The sequence below is a fragment of the Penaeus chinensis genome, chromosome 24 (genome assembly GCF_019202785.1).
Source record: "Penaeus chinensis breed Huanghai No. 1 chromosome 24, ASM1920278v2, whole genome shotgun sequence".
In the NCBI taxonomy this organism is placed as follows: domain Eukaryota; kingdom Metazoa; phylum Arthropoda; class Malacostraca; order Decapoda; family Penaeidae; genus Penaeus; species Penaeus chinensis.
Genome location: NC_061842.1, coordinates 24793739 through 24811238, shown reverse-complemented (window position 1 = coordinate 24811238; position 17500 = coordinate 24793739). Strand labels below are relative to the sequence as shown.

General features: G+C 38.2%; 2 protein-coding genes across 5 annotated transcripts in view; one reads left to right on the top strand and one right to left on the bottom strand.

Annotated features, from left to right (window-relative positions):
- The window catches only part of LOC125038179 (phosphatidylinositol 3-kinase regulatory subunit gamma-like), a 78654-nt gene extending 72618 nt beyond the window's left edge, over window positions 1–6036 (top strand). For 3 of the 4 annotated variants that reach the window (XM_047631557.1, XM_047631555.1, XM_047631556.1), the window contains 8 exons: window positions 857–1103; window positions 1254–1538; window positions 1670–1880; window positions 1995–2120; window positions 2290–3093; window positions 3221–3479; window positions 3612–3751; window positions 3922–6036. In XM_047631557.1, the coding sequence (XP_047487513.1) occupies window positions 857–1103; window positions 1254–1538; window positions 1670–1880; window positions 1995–2120; window positions 2290–3093; window positions 3221–3479; window positions 3612–3751; window positions 3922–4105 (2256 nt within the window). In that variant the 3' untranslated portion in view covers window positions 4106–6036. Of the gene's footprint in view, window positions 697–856; window positions 1104–1253; window positions 1539–1669; window positions 1881–1994; window positions 2121–2289; window positions 3094–3220; window positions 3480–3611; window positions 3752–3921 lie in introns of all 4 variants that reach the window. The other variant, XM_047631554.1, reaches the window with a different exon arrangement.
- Window positions 6037–6186: 150 nt separating this feature from the next.
- The window catches only part of LOC125038181 (dnaJ homolog subfamily C member 3-like), an 18612-nt gene continuing 7298 nt past the window's right edge, over window positions 6187–17500 (bottom strand). The window contains exons 6-10 of the mRNA XM_047631558.1: window positions 16019–16169; window positions 14197–14386; window positions 12995–13163; window positions 8928–9037; window positions 6187–8487 (exon numbers count right to left, since the gene is read on the bottom strand). Of these exons, the coding sequence (XP_047487514.1) occupies window positions 8321–8487; window positions 8928–9037; window positions 12995–13163; window positions 14197–14386; window positions 16019–16169 (787 nt within the window). The 3' untranslated portion in view covers window positions 6187–8320. The remainder of the gene's footprint in view (window positions 8488–8927; window positions 9038–12994; window positions 13164–14196; window positions 14387–16018; window positions 16170–17500) is intronic.

Genomic DNA, 17500 nt, shown 5'->3' with positions numbered 1-17500 from the left:
GATGCAGCGGCACTAGGTACTCATAGTGCCACATCATTTTGCACGCCGCGGCCTGGTCACAGCTTGTCCATAGCCACGCCAGATAGTGGCATTCAGAGTCAGCCCACGTCTGCTGTAACCGATCGTTTAGCAGAAGCATGCAATAAGGTCAGCAGTACTCCTATACCAATATGTAAAAGTAACTCGATTTGTCAGTACCCTCGGATGAAAATACGAAGCTCGATAACAACACGGAAGAAGAGCATTGAATTCGAGTTTGACACTGAATATACTATAGGGCAGTTTACGGAACAACTGGCGACTCAGGCTCTCGCAGACAACCCAAGACGGGTGTCCACAGCCTCCAGCATTTCAGCTGCAGCGCCTTCGGAAGCAACCACCACCACCACCATCACAAGCGAGGCCTCTTCGAGTACACGGTCAGATGGGGACTCGTGGTGCCTGAAGTTGTCGGATTTGGATACAGCTGACTGCCTGTCGCCCGCGAAGAGTTCGGGTTGGGTTAGGTCGTCTCCCGATTATGTAAGGGCTAGAGGCCTTGACGTTGATTCGGCCATCGATTCAAAGGCCGAGGCTTATTCCGAGTGTTGCGAGATAGATCAGGGTTTAGGTATAGAGCTGTCTGAACACCAAGCGGAGTTTGAGCTTCCACTGCTGACGAGACGGGTTTATTCGTATGGAATACCGAAGCCACAGGTATAGGCATCTAGAGGAGTTTGTATGTAGAGAACGTTATTGGGGGTATCTAGGAACACGAACTCCAGTATTTGTATTGCTGATTAACATTCCCGTTATTACCTAATATCATACTTCAGTGAAAATCCCAATAGAGACTCATTTATTATCTTATTTGCAGACTATGGGTATCAAGGATGAATTTCACCAGAAGGCAATTCTGGTGTGCATCGACCAGCTTCAGAATGAATGTTCTGACGGTCTGTGCATCGGGGACAGCGGCACTCCGTCAGCTGTCGGAGGAGGCGACTGCAACACCCCGGCCTCCCACCACAACCTGCGGAACCACTCCTTCCATGACCTCCATCGGTGTGACAAGTGCGGACGCTTTCTGAGAGGCTTCATCCATCAGGGACAGTTTTGCCAGGGTAAGATTTCTTTGACTTTTTTTTCTACAGTTGCAGTTTTTCAGTTAGATAACACAAGGCGAGTTGGATGAATTTGCCACTTCTAGATATTTTTGCAATTCATTGACATTGAAGGCAATCAATTTTTCATATTTTTGTTCTGAATTTCAGACTGTGGTTTAATCGCCCACCGCACTTGTGCTGCCACGGGGCTACCTCCTTGTGTAAGACAATCCTCCAAGTACTTCCGGCGTATCTTGCTCTCCTCCGTGTTTGGGTTGAGTCTCTGCACCCAGTTTAATCCTAAGGACAGTCCTGCCCCACTCTTGCTCGTACGGTGTTGCCAAGATATCGTTTTCCGTGCAAAGAGTGATCTTCACCAAGATTCATATCGCCTGTATCGCACACCGCCCCAGCAGGAAACTCTTGCTCGACTTCGTCAGGAATGTGATGAAGGTTAGTATTCGATTTCACTGAGATTGATGATCTGTAAATGTGTGCCCTGACTCTTTATGAATGAATATTGAGTTATCAGTGCGTTAATTGGTTGTGATTAGTATATATTCATTTTAATCTTTTCTCAACAGATATGTGCAATGTTGACCTAAGTGCATACGAACCCCACGTAATTGCGTACCTGATAAAGCGGTATCTCCGTGAACTCCCTGACCCAGTGATTCCAGAATCATTTTATGATCGCTTTATTGAAGCAGCACGAATTCAAAATGATGACCAGTGTGCAAAATGCATGACACAGTTGATCAAGGAACTCAACCCACACCATTCTTACACCCTACAGTAAGTATCAAGGATTGTATTTTAAAGTAATCATGTTGGTATTTAAGCTTTTACTTTACATTTTCATTTTCATTTTGTGTTATATGTGGTTTAATGATTGTCCTCTTTTTCCAGGTTTTTGATGAACCACTTCCTCCAGTTGTGTCAGCTCCAGGTAGCACGTGGTATCTTGGACCCTCCAACTCTTCTTATCCAGTCTCTATGCCATGTACTTCTCAGGCCACCTTGGGAAAAGATTGTGTAAGTATGAACATTTGATGATAACTTGGTTTTATTATTTTTTCTTTCAACACACAATACTATTTTTCATATTTGTGTGTGTGTGTGTATATATATATATATATATAAAATATCTATATTTATTTTAGAGTGGAGTGAAAGGCTAATAAGAATCTTCTTTTATTTCCAGGGAGTTGGCCCGTAACACAGAGGCGCACATGCGAATTGTTGATATCCTTTTGTTGAAGGTGGATTGGGGGGAGAGAGTACCAGTGTTCGCAGATCCTCCAGCTTTGCCTCCTCGTCCAAGGATATCTCACAGCATGGGAGAAGAGGGTGGAAGTCCTCCATCTCCACCCACTGGCAGTAGCTTAGGCATGCTTCCTGTTGGCACTGGACACTCAAACATCCCATCTACTGCACCAAAATCTCTACAGGATGCAGAATGGTACTGGGGTACCATAACAAGGGAAAATGTGAATGTACTCATGAAGGACAGCAAGGATGGCACATTCTTGGTTCGAGATGCATCCACTGGAAACAATGAATACACACTTACTCTTAGGAAAGGAGGCTGCAACAAGCTCATTAAAATTTGCCATCGCAGTGGAAAGTTTGGTTTCACGGAACCCTACAGTTTCAATTCTGTTGTGGAATTGGTTGAGAATTTCCGCCAGCAAGACCTTAGTCAGTTCAATAAGGCACTTGATATCAAGCTGCTCCACCCAGTTAGTCGCTTCCACTGTGAAGAAGCTGAGGGAGCAAGAATGAGAGTGGAAGACATTCTTGGACGACTTTCAGACCTCAACAAGCAGTACCTCTCAAAGACCTCTCAGTACAATAGTGCATATGAGAAGCAGGTGGCTTTAGCACAAAATATGCAGATGAGTCGCCAAGCCCTTGATAGCTATGATGAAACCATTTTGTGGATTGAAGACCACCTAAAACTCCATGAAAAGTTCAGAATGGAAGCACAGCCCCATGAAATTAATGAGTAAGTAAATTCATCTTTATAGTTGCACAATTATGCATTGAAATCTAGAAGTGTTATATTTTTGTGACTTGATATAAATTTTTTTCTTTTATTTCCCATGTTCTAACATTTTTCCTCAATTTTGCAGTTTGGTGAGCAACAGAAAGGTACTGATTGACCGACTAGAACAGGTCAAAGATGCTCGGAATCAGCATGACATTAGCCTCGCTGCAATAAAGAGAGATTGCCAAGCAGCTGAACGTCAGTGCACTGGTCTGAAGTTAGATGTTATGAAACTTGGGAAGCAGATGGACAAGCTGAAAAATCTGCTGCTTTCTCGAGGTCTTTCAGCGGACATGATGGACCAGTGGCTTGAACAGGCAGATCCAACTCAACCCCACCAACCAGTAAGTACTTATAGTTTGTATGATGAGCTTAAAGTGATAAACAATATGACAGTTGCCTATACATTGCATGATAGGTTTTAAAAGACTGGAAATTTATTCTATGATTTATAATCTCATTATTTTCTTCCACAGTCTCCAGAGTTGAGTAATGAATCCCTGTGGCGATATGATACTTGCTCTCGTGAAGAAGCTGTAAATCTTCTGCAAGGCAAGAGTGATGGCACCTTCCTTATCAGAACAGCCCAGAATGGAGGCTATGCTCTCTCAATAGCGTAAGTATTTACTTCAAGCAATATGTGTCTTGGTCTGGTGAATAAAAGAATTAAAGAGTGAGATTCAGTAAAATTTGAAGAGTTGTTTAACTGGTTGGCACAATTCAATTTTTTTTACTGTAACTGTGAATATGAACACATTAGTTGATCTTGAAATTTCTCTTTTTCAGATGCAACAAGGAAGTGCAGCACTGCAGGATTCATCAGGGAGAACATGGCTATGGTTTTGCTGAACCGTTTCTCATCTACCCAAGTCTTCGGGATTTAGTCTTGCACTATTCTGAGAACTCCCTCCTTATGCACAATGACCTGCTCAACACAACTCTAAAATATCCAGCTCGCCTAGCCAGCTAGTGTTTGCATCATGTTAAATAGGGTATGAACACCCTGTAGGATATTAAGAGTATAAAAAGCTTAAATATTGTTAATACAATATAACCAAATTAAGACAGAGCTGAAAATATGCTGATCCAATGCCCTGATTAGGGAAGTTGGGTATGGGATTCTGTGAATGCCACAGCAAAGTTGAAACTCGGCAGATAAGAGTGGATCTTTTCTCAGGAAACCAGTGACTGTTGCCAGGAATGACATGGATTGTCTAAGATATGCATTCTGCTGAACAAAAGTGATGGCTTTTCTTTGCAGAAATTGCACAACAGGCTCTGGAATTGGTCAAGTTGCACTTCTGCACATGTTACATCATGGCTGAAGGCCATTTTGTCCCTCCACGGCCGCCACCAGATTTTATTCAGTGCTATACAGTGCAGTCAAACAGATTTAAATTATTATTAAGAAGAATTATGCAATGTCAACTGAATGAATTTTGGTAGCAATGTGGAGTTCCATTTTTTACTCTGTGGTACAAATTAGTTTCAGGACAAGCAAAGGCAAGTTGTTTTAAGTGACATTGATAGGTTGTCATGTCCTGCAGAGTTTAGTATTGAGTGATCAAAGTACGGGTAGTACCCCTATACAAAGAGGCTACCCATGCATATGTTTTCGTAGTGGCCAAAGACATTAATCCATTTGCAAATATTTTGCTGTCAATGCTTGATAAACCCCATAACCTATATTGTTTTAAAAATAGTTGATATTTTAAAGAATATTAACATATATAGGCTACACAGAATCTGTTAATATTTGATACAATGAAATGTGCTGTGAAGAACTGTTTGCCTCTTTGTTTCCAAAGATTGTCAAGATCTCCTATTCAGAAACAGACAAATGTGTTGGACACACAAACGTGTGTGACGTGAAGTGACAGACCTAAGAGAAGTTGCTGCATTCCAGTTATGACTGAACTGAGGACGTTCTGAAAGACCATATAGTGACTCTTGATTCAGGCGTTAAAAAAATTTCATGTGTGATATAATCATTAATAATGGAAAAAAAATAAATGAACACGTAAGTGCTCTAGCTAGAGATGATGACTTGGAACAGAGGGGTAGCCAAGTCAACTCTAGTCCCTAGTAACCCTTAGCCACACACTACATAGTCTTTAACTTCATCATTAAAGTTTCATCTCATTATTATATTTTTAAGGCTAGAGTTTCATACATTATATTGTTTGTATCATTGAAATATACTATGTTGAATTTATTGTACTTATTTTTATTTTATTTTTTTTCTTGTGTGTATGTTCAGAAATGTAGATATGAATGCATTTGCATGTTGCTGTGTGATTGTGTACAGGTGTGCATGTGTGTATATTTTTTTCTACACCTCATTATATTTATGAACCCTTCCACTAAATAATAAAATGTTGATGGGTCAGCCATGGACTAGTAAATATGTGAGCTTTGGTCACTGAAATTTATGAATCTGATCTGCATTAGTGCTAGTCTTCAAAAGATTTTTTTTTTCTTCTTTTTTTTAATGTTGTTATTGTACAACAAACTACATAGATTGAATTGTCATTATATGAAGCTTTGTATTTCTCACTAAGCAGTGAAAGATGGCTGATTTTTCATATTCACTTAGTCACCTCTCCTCCTCATTACATGGTGAATAACCTGGTGTTGATAATGGCAGATGCCAAATTGAGAAGTGGATAAAGTCATTGATGTTGTATGCCATATGTCCGGTGATTTGGGTTATAACATGTTAATGAGGTGAAGTCAGGTGGCTGCACAATGTGATATTGTGGTGTGTGGCTTTGGGCAGTTGTGTGCCGAGGCAGGTAGTCATGACTTGGCCACACAGCCACTACCCCGACCTGTCGCTTGTCACTTTTCCCTCCCATGCTACGCAGGGAAATAAAGTCTCAATAAAGTGCTCTTTGGTCAGTGTTCTTTCCTTTATCACCTATGAATAGAAAGCAATTGATTTTTTTTTTTTTTTCATCTTGCACATGATCCTAATGACTCAATGAGAAAAGGAAAAAAAACAAAAACTTCCTGTTCAAAGAACTTCCAGTTGGGTATTAATAAGATAAATTCATGAGAAACAAATTGTTATTTCATATATACATAACATTTGCAAATCCACAGGTAACCTTTACAGTCTTTAAATACACAGGGATGGATGTTCATACATGGTTTTGTACTTAACATGTATTCCTTTGCATATTTCTGTATGAATGACATTTTAATTTCAATTAGTTTTACATCACATACTCAGAAAATGAACACTTCTGAAAATACTCTTACAAGTCTTAACACGAATATTTTATTCTGCCATATGTAAAGTTATTCGTTCGATACAATTTGTTCTTGATGAACTAAAGTCTGGGAATCTGGGAATCTTCTCATGACAGAATTCAAGAGATGAGAGCTATGATTGAGATGTCATCAGTATTACAACTTTACTTGACTTAGTCCTAATTTAATTGATTTTAGAACTAGCATTAAATACGATGCAGAGCTGAGGCATCATGACCCACCACCTAAATGGAGGTAAACATCTCAAAGGCAACTAATTTCTTTATCTTGTTTAGTTTTGGAATTACTATCTTTGACCTTGACATCTAAACATTAGTCTTACATTGTCTGCTTTTAAAAATGATTGTACAATGCCATCAAATTGTGGACATTACACTATTATTACACAGAGGGAGGTAACTTTCATGAAACAATCCTCTTCCATGTCTAATGAAGGTTAGAAGTGAAAGCAATAAGCTTTACTCAGGAGCAAGGGACAAAGCAGAGCATTACCTAATCTGCCTGAGTTAGTGTAAGATATTTTGGTTGCTGCAATACTGTTCACAGATGAATTTGGTGAAATGAATTTTTTAAAAGTGAGTAACTCTTGTTCATTAAATACACTTCTGAATTAAATGTCCAGTTGTGATTCAAGCTACATGTTACATGACTTGATTACTCAAATTTATGTTTACCCTAATGAGCAGAAAGCAAATCTATATTAGCAGCTCAAAAAAATGCCAAACAATTTGCACTATTCTGAGAAATCCAATGTAATGCAGTAATACTGCCACAGTGCAATAATATATTTTAAAAAGTGAAGAAATGGAGAAAAGCATTGGAATAGAAGAAAAAAGGAAATGAAGTAACACTTTTATATCAAATAATGATAATCCTTTTACTTTCAGCTCTTACAATGTTATTCTGATTTCATAATGGTACATGATATCTGTCCTACCTTGAGGTGCTATGTGGATGTACAATTTACATACTGATGACATCATGAATTTGCATGAATATGATTTCTCCCTAAATGCTTCTCAAATAGCCTTCTATGAAAAGGTAGAGAGTTCAAGAAAGAAAATGTAAAATCATACATTATGATAACAAAACAAATGCCTGTAACAAAAAATGGAAAGACAAAGAAAACAAAAATCCACATTAATCCATTAGTAAAGGAGAGGAATCTTTCATGTGCCATTCCCTTGCTACTAATGGTCAGAACAGACAATTTCTTCTAGCTAGAAAGAAATACAAATTGTGACACATCAACACAATTTTTAACACTCACTCCATCACCACTCGCAAATCTATTGATCAGTCACTGTCAGCAGAAGTTCAATTACAACATGAATTATCAAGGAATCAAAATCTTAAAGGAAATATTTTCTGACAAAGGAAGAAGAGGTTATAAAATGAATAAAATAAAACAAAAAATAAAAAGACCAAAATGCAAGGCACTAGAGTGTAAGTTTCTTAAGATGTTGGCGGCCTAGAACTGTAATCCCTGAAATACTATGATCCTTAAAATATTCAACTTTCAGATTAAATTCAAGCAGGTTGCAAGTAAGATGCCATAGACACCCCTGAGCATTTTCTTCTTTACTGACTTTCCTTCTAGAGCAATGAACTTCCTGTTCAGTGAACAGTCAACCAATTATATTTCTTAATGATCAAGGATTGTGATTTCTTTGTAAATAATGATAACATTTAAAGGTAGAACTTATAAATAGCTTGCCCAATTTAGTGATGAGCTACTTTGTATGATCTTACATTTCCTTTTGACTTTTATTTAATGTGATATTTCATAATTTTGTGTTTAGTGACAAAAAAGTAATTCCAGCCATCTCACACATACAAATCCAGTTATATAATAAATAAACTTTTTTTTTCTAAGGATTTACAAAAAAACACTAAAAAATGCACTGCATTAGTTAAAGTGAAATTTGAAACCTCCACCATGGAATCCACCACCAGGGAAGCCTCCATGCTGGAAGTGGAAGTGCTGGAAGGGGTTGAAACCCTGGCCACCAGGGCCCTGCTGCTGCTGCTCTGGGTCAAGAGGGTCTTCTCCTTGGTCAAACTTCTTCCTCATTTCTGTTGGAACAAGGACACAAGAAAGGTATAGATAAAAAAAACAATGCATCAACATCCATCAGTCAAACTTCTTAACTAATTCATATAAACACAAGTGTATACCCTAGGACAGTAGGTAAATAAATGACACAGATGATCTACATAAGAAATGATGACATTACTGTTAAAGCATCAGTACACAGATGTAAACAGAGAACCTTTGAATAGTCAAGAACAACAAAAATAAAAGAAGCTAGGGTATCACCCCAGAAAATTCACATACAGTCAATAGACATCAAAAATTTCAATATTATCCTAGTGTTAGCAGCCATGATAGGAAGAACTTCTACTTAAACTGATTACCGATGTATAAATAGGACTAAATAAATAATCAATTGTCTTTCATTGATACTGTTCCTTTTTTAGTAAAATCATAACAAAATGTAAGTGTGCAAGATTACCTTCATCGGTCAGCACCTCCTTTGCCGCTGCAATATCAATGAACATCTTTTCAGCTTTCTCCTTCTCTTTTCCTTCGTAGTGGTCTGGATGCCACTTTTGTGCTAATGATCTGTGAAGGAAAAATGTTACCATAGCATTAACAATTCAATAATCTTTAGTAAAAATACATATATGCACTCAACTGAAAAAGAGAGGTAATTAATTCTTTATATATTCTACAGACACATGAAAATTTTGTTCTTATTAATGTTGTTATTATTTTTTGTCACCATTTCCATCTCAATTCTAGGCCATGCTAAATGCCTAATGATACTAATTATATTAATTTTCTACAAATAAAAAGTCTCTTACTTAAAACCTTCATAAATCAACCTATTTTCCATGCCATAACCCATTTGTGTTCATTGTTACCTCACTACCAACAGGAACATTTAATACCCACTGTAGCTTTGCTTTGTGAATTGTGTTAACACATAGATGACTCCAGCTCAGCCACCAAAGAGTCAATTAGTGGGCCTATGTAACCCCATCAGTTTTTGTTCTGAAGCTAGCAATATTGATACTATCATTATTGATATATAATTAATATTATCATCAATACAAACAGTAAAAAAATACACTACTATAAGAAGAGGATAAACAAGTGAGATTGGTAGGACTAGTAATTGACTCCTTTGTGACTAAGCACTTGTGAACCCATTATGTATAAAGACAAACTAACATCACAGTGGACATGTCATCCCTAGTGCCAATGGCTTAATCTGAAAGATGACATCCCAAAATGCCTTCTTAGGCAACATCAGAATGCTTGTCATCTGTTCTTATCTCATATTTCAACTTTTTAAAATACAATGTCTCTTTTAGCTTGCCTTGATTAAACTTGATTAATTAAATCAGAATCACATAAACCATTCATGTAACTAATTAAAATTTAAACACAAAAATTTTAATGACAGATCTTGAGTTGTAGTGTTATTCATTTTTATCTAAAACCATTTCTCTATTTGTCATGTAATCTGTTCAGCTGTAGTAGCCTTATCAAACAGCTAAATCACCAATAACACCTTTGGCACTTCACAATTACACTCAGCAACTACTCCTTTACAACATGCAGTTACTACTACATTTTTGAAAGCTTGCCTTAAACTTTACAGTGCAGCATGACCTGAATGGTCATGATTTTGCTGACTGTGTTTTCCACCGCTTTCTCAACATTTTAGCTACTAACAGTATTAATCCTCTAATTTCAAAAATTAAACAAACACACACACACACACACACAAAAACAAAAACAAACTCTCTCACTCACTCACTCACTCACTCACTCACTCTCTCTCTCTCTCTCTCTCTCTCTCTCTCTCTCTCTCTCTCTCTCTCACTCACTCTCTCACACTCACTCACTCTCTCACACTCACTCTCTCACACTCACTCACTCTCTCACACTCACTCACTCTCTCACACTCACTCACTCTCTCACACTCACTCACTCTCTCACACTCACTCACTCTCTCACACTCACTCACTCTCTCACACTCACTCACCTCACTCAACTCACTCATCTCACACTCACTCACTCACTCTCTCACTCACTCACTCATCATCACTCATCACACTCTCTCACACTCACTCACTCACTCCATCACTCACTCACTCCTCACATCACTCACCTCACACTCTCACTCTCACATCACTCACTCTCTCACACCACTCACCCTCACACTCACTCACCTCCACCACTCACTCTCTCACACTCACCACTCACTCTCTCACACACTCACTCACTCACTCCTCTCACACATTCACTACTCACACTTCTCACACTCACCATCACACCTCCTCACTCACACTCACTACACTCACTCTCAACTCACCACTCCATTCACTCACATCACATCTCTAACTCCTACTCACATCACTCTTCTCACAACTACTCACTTCACTCACTCCTCTCCTCACTCTCTCACACCACTCTCTTCACACTCACTCACTACTTCCACCTCACACTCACTCTCACATCACCAACTCACTCACTCCTCACATCACTCACTCACTCACTCCTCACACTCATCACTCACCTCTACACTCACTCTCTCCTCACCTCACATCACTCATCCTCACATCACTCACACTCTCACACACTCACTCACTCACTCATTCACCTCACACTCACTCTCACTCTTCACACCTCACTCACTCTCACACTCACTCTCTCACACTACACTCTCTCACTCACTCACTCTCTCACACTCACTCACATCTCTCACACTCACTCACTCACTCCTCACTCACTCACTCTCTCACACTCACTCACTCTCTCACACTCACTCACTCTCTCACACTCACTCACTCACTCCACTCTCACACTCACTCACTCACTCTCCTCCACACCTCACTCACTCACTCTCTCACACTCACTCACTCACTCTCTCACACTCACTCACTCTCTCACTCACTCACTCACTCTCTCACACTCACTCACTCACTCACTCTCTCACACTCACTCACTCACTCACTCACTCACTCACTCACTCACTCACTCTCTCACCTCATCACTCACTTCCACTCACTCATCACTCCTCACACTCACTCACTCATTCACATCACTCACTCATCTCTCACATCATCACTCACTCTCACACTCACTCACTCTCTCACTCAATCACTCCTCTACTTCTCTCACTCACTCACTCCACACTCATCACTCTCTCACCATCACTCACATCACTACTTCTTACTCATCTCACTCATCCACCTCACATCATCTCACACTCTTACTCACTCTCTCTCAAACTCACTCACTCACTCTCTCACACTACTCACTCTCTCACACTCAACTCACTCTCTCACCTCACTCACTCTCACACTCACTCACTCTCTCACCACTCACTCACTCTCTCACACTCACATCCACTCACTCACTCCTCACTCTCATCACTCACTCACACTCCTCAACTTCTCACACTCACTCACTCACTCTCACACTCACTCACTCTCTCACACTCACTCACTCTCTCACACTCACTCACTCATCACTCTCTCACACTCACTCACTCACTCTCTCACACTCACTCACTCACTCTCTCACACTCACTCACTCTCTCACACTCACTCACTCACTCACTCTCTCACACTCACTCACTCACTCTCACACTCACTCTCTCTCACTCACTCTCTCTCTCTCACTCTCTCACTCTCACTCACTCAATCACTCAATCAATCAATCACTCACTCAATCAATCACTCACTCAATCACTCAATCAATCACTCACTCACTCACTCACTGTAAATGTAGTGTCTGTACTTTTGGGATGCATAACAGGATTTTCAGGGAGTATCTGTCTGAGACCATATACTCAATTATAATTTCATTTATATTTATCCATCAAATTTATTCTAGCATTTTATTGAAATTGCAAGATTCAATAATGCTGTTACTTCCAATGCTGCACAACACTCAATCTAAACATTTAATGGCCCCCAACAGAAATATTAGCAAAAATGAAAATGTTTATGCAACTTATTATACCTGGCACCAAGAGACACACAAATGGCTAAAGTTTGAGAACTGCAAATCTAAAAGTTAATTCAAAGAGATCATACGTAATATACAAAGAGGGAAGCATGTGAAGCAAAGAGAGAATAGGCAAATAACAGCACAACTCTTTTAGGTCTTTAGGTCTAAGCATGTTTCAAGTCAGGTGGGTGCTGTCAAGTAGCAAGCAGTTTCTTGGAAATGTTTATACTTCTTTCTTTTTTATATAATCTTATCAGCTGGTTATAAGTACACATAAGTATCCAAGGGTGAATGTGTTGCCATGGGTGGTCCTTTTCAACCAAGTCACATAGGAATTGGACAAGAAATGGATTTTTGGCAAATATTTTATCTTGGTGACAGAAGTTCTGACACAGGCTAGTATACATGAGTTTTGGATGGCATAAATAACACTTCAGCCACAACAATATATCTATAATCTAAAGCTCTAATCTATTCTCTGGCTCAGCTGAAAGCATGTGCAAAAAGCACAAAATATTGGGAAAGATGAAAACCAACAAAAACAGTCCTTACCTATAAGCCTTTTTGATTTCGTCCTTGCCAGCTGATCTTTTAACGCCAAGGATTTTATAATAATCTCTTTTACTAGCTTGTTTTTTAAGTTTCTGCACCTTGTCGACACCTTCCTTGGCTCTCTGAAGCCCTTCATCAATATTGAGGGCTTTCTGGTAACTATTTAAAGCTGGAAGTCAAAGGACAGAGAGAAATACATTAAACATGAAAGATTGCTGAAAATATTTCATAACAGGATAGTATATTAACCCCTTGGATCCAGTTGCTTGATGGCAATTGCATGGACCACAATACTGGCATTAGGCTTACATGAGCAGCCACTCTGATGGGTGCATCGCTTGCAGGCTGGGCACAGACAAACACTCATGTGCGGTGACTCTATGCCTCCCTTTTGCAATGTTATTTTCTCTTTTTATGCATATGTATTTTTACCTTTTTTTTTTTTTGTTTCTTCTTTTTTCTTTAGTAATACTTAATTTTCTACAATACAACCTGCACCACCAATCACTGTGACCAGGAAGAGGATGCTGAGCATGGAAAGTGTGTCCTCCCTGGAACCAGTGCTCTTCCAGTCACGGCTAATGGACACTACATTCCACATTCCACACTCGTTTATCAATGGAAATAATGCAACAGCCTCTTCCTAAACTCCAAAAGAGTCTAATCACATGGCATGTGCACTCAAGTGCACATGCCATGTGATTACGGCAAGTCTTTCCCGTCACCCCGGCCTTCAGCTCAAACACTCGTAATGGCAAGTTCACATAACCCATCCAACAACCAGTTTCTTTCATGACCGCATGTCTATGTCACCCACCTCTCAAGCCAATTTTTTTTATAACATAATGGTCATATCATCTGGATCAAAGGGGTTAAAAATCAATTTCAAAATGATACCTGCCACTAAAAGTAACAATCAACACAAGAATTGAGAGAGCTAGAAATTGCCAATTAGAATATAACATTGCAAGCATATCGAGCATTACCTAACAGTATCTTTGCACAAAAATAGAGCAATATATATCAAACACAAGAGAATAAAAAGTCTGAAAATAAACAAACAATAAAACAGAAATCATTAAATAATGTAAAAAAAAAAAAAAAAAGATAAATAAATAAAATATTTCAGTAACCACCAAAAAAAATATTACGCAAGAAAAAGTAAATAACTTAATATAGAAAAAGAAGAACAAAACACAAACCTTCATCATATTTCTCCTCGAGCAAGAGGGCTTCTGCCATATCACAGTAAAGTCTTGCCTCCTCCTTAATGTCAATGGCCCTCTGGCACGCCTCCACAGCAGCTTCTGAGTCCGTGCGAGACTGGCACTGGCACAGCTTGTCATAGGCGAGGAACCTGACTTCATCGTACTCCTTTTCTTCTCTGAGGATCTGAAGTGGGAGAATGTAATGCTAGACTACAGGGATTTGCTTCAAACCAAAGTCTCAATAACAACATTGTCTAATATAATCACGACGTTAAATAAGGTATTCACAGTAATAAAAACTAGCAAAAAATCCATTCTTTGGACTAGTTTGGGGTAATGATTAGGTATACCTAGTTTATGATTATTCAAATAATAAAAGTAAACATCTAAAAACTGTAACTGGCCATATTCAAAATTTTGCAATCACACAAAATCTTTACATATTTGCAAGAACTAAGAAAATAAGAAAATTAAAATGTTCAGAAAATTATGTTCAACTTCATCTCTAAAACTAATACCTATCAACAAATCTTTCTGCAGAATTTCAGAGAAATCAATGCACTGGTAAATGAAGTATACTGTAAATGTAGAGACTGTTTATATCTTTCTACTCTTCTTCGTTTTTAGCTTCCTCTTCCTCCCTTCTTGATTTATCTTTGCATTACAGGATATTTTGTGTGATATTCCTCCTTACTTTCCCTCCCTTTAACCTCCCCCTCTTCAATTAACTGCATTGTACAGCTCATATAACCAAAAGCCGATGGGCATGGCATGTACGTACACGGGATGCCCACTGTGAGTTTACTTTATTAATTGTTTTTGCATAGATGGCCACACTTGTACTAGGTCACCAATATGTCAATTATGAGTACTGCCTGTCTTGCCTGTTTATCCTTTTCCTTGATTTTCGAAAACATTTTACGTTATCTTAACCCAATGCCTTTTTTCTATATTTTTGTGTGAAATGTCTGCCCATAGATGGCTCTGCTAGTGCTTAGCCACAAAGGAATCAATTAGTAGACCTTGTGACCGTACCTGATTTGAATTGGCGGAAAAACATATTTCTTACTAGTGCTATGAATATTGATGGTGTTATTTTTATTATAAACATTATAATTTTTATAATGTTCTTTAACATTAGTAACAGCAAAATATGATAACGTAAAATATTTTGTAAATCAAAGAAAAGGGTGAACGGGCGAGACAGGCAGTACTCGTAACTGGCTCATTGGTGACTTAGTACAAGTGTGGCCATCTATGTGTAAAAACAATCAAACAAGTACTTACAGTGGGCATAGCACATGTCTACACATCGTACCCGTCGGCAAGGGGTTAAACTGCTGTTACTAATGTCAATAACATTATAATAATTATAACGTCTACAGTAATAAAAATATCACCATCAACATTCATAGCATTAGTAAAAAAAAATAGTTTTCCCACCAATTCAAGGAAATGTGAAATCAGGTAAGGTCACAAGTTCTTAGTGGCTAAGCACTTGCAGAGCCATCTATCTGCAAAGACATTTCACAAAAAATCTAAAAATGATCACAGTATTTTCCCAGCAACATTGAGTTACAGGTTTGGCACAAAACCTTGGCCATACAGCCAGTCAGAAACACTTGGCACTAAAAACAGTATTATCAACAAATACATTCCCAAAAACTGATACAAATGATAACTGATGATTATATAAATAATAATACATCTAAAACTGATACACACAGATACAAAATTAACTGAAGAAAACTGAAGAGTAAGATACAAGTAATTTCAAGAAAACCCTCATAAAACAGAAGAAAAAAATACTGCTCACCTTGCTTGCCGTAGCAGTACAATCCTCATACTTTTTCTCATTTGCAAACTCCTGAGCATTAGTGACTAGTTTGTTGACCTTTTTCACTTTCTTGTAAAAAGTGAAGCACTCCTTGTGATCTGGGTCCAACTTCAGGCACTCACGAATTTCACTGAGAAAAAGGGAAACGTTATTAGTATTTATGCACATTCCTTGTATAATAAGCATTGCAGACAGAGGTAGAAAAAAGCTACACATATATAAATGGCTATTAGAACTCATAATGTGTAGCATCGCTTCAGATAAAATATAAATACTTTAATTTCATTTTGCAGAGTTTATGCTCATAACCTAAACTAACTGCATCAATGAGGATTTGCTAGAACAAAGAGAAATCAACAGATGTTTAAAATATAATACTTGGGATAATAGCACGTGGCATTTCCATTTGGATGGAAAGACATATTATTAGCTGAAGCAATGTAGAGTTGTTTTCGGCTGTGAGAAACATTATTGGTACTAAGTATTTCACATCTAAGAAACTGGTTACAGTAAACCATACACATTCTATGTTGATTATACAAAACATAATTATCCAACTGTATAAACATTAAATTTCTGTAGCTGCATAATTCCTAAGCATTAGCAGTTCATGAGGCACTAAGAGCTTGGGAGGGGTTTGACAAACAGTTCATAAAATTTCTTCTATTGCCAGTTTGCATCTACAGTTTTAAGATACAAGTCAGTTAAATAACTGTTCCCTTTTTAAATTCACATTACAGTTTCCAGATACATTTCCATCTAGTAATATATCTTTGTGTTACCCGTCTCTGTATTGGGAGCATCACTACCAAAGGAAATGGAGTAAAATCAATAAATTTCACAAGCAATATCCTAAGGATATGTTTCTGAAATTTATGCAAAAGATAATGAACAACACTTTGACCAGGATCTGAAATGCTTACTTTTAGTCAGATCATTAAGACTGGACTTTCCAAATGTCAAAAACTTAAGGGGTGTGCATGCCATACAGACATATATGACATGATTTTTTACCCTATATTAAACTGTGAATATTACTTCACATCTTTGACAACCTGTCTGGGCTGAGAGAGTGAAAAGGTAATTCATGAAATCATGTAATTGCCCTGCAGTCTTTAGATGAAGAATATTACCAATCCTTCCACACAGTTCCACTTTTTTATGCATTTTGATGCATATGCTCACATGCACATGCCTGCATAATGGTCGTAGCAGGCCTGTTCATGCTAGAAAAGGCTAGACAGAACCAGGCATGTCTAACAGAAAGAGGGGGGGGGGGGGACTTCTAGAAACCTCAAAAAACACCTTCTTAATCTATATGAATCACATTGGAGGGGGAGATCTGCGTCACAGTGGGACACAAAGCATAAGATATTGAAGTACAATGTTCAGCTGATTTGAAGAATTATGATGACCAGAACTTCTATCATGGTAAAAGAAATAAAGATTGAGAACTAGGAG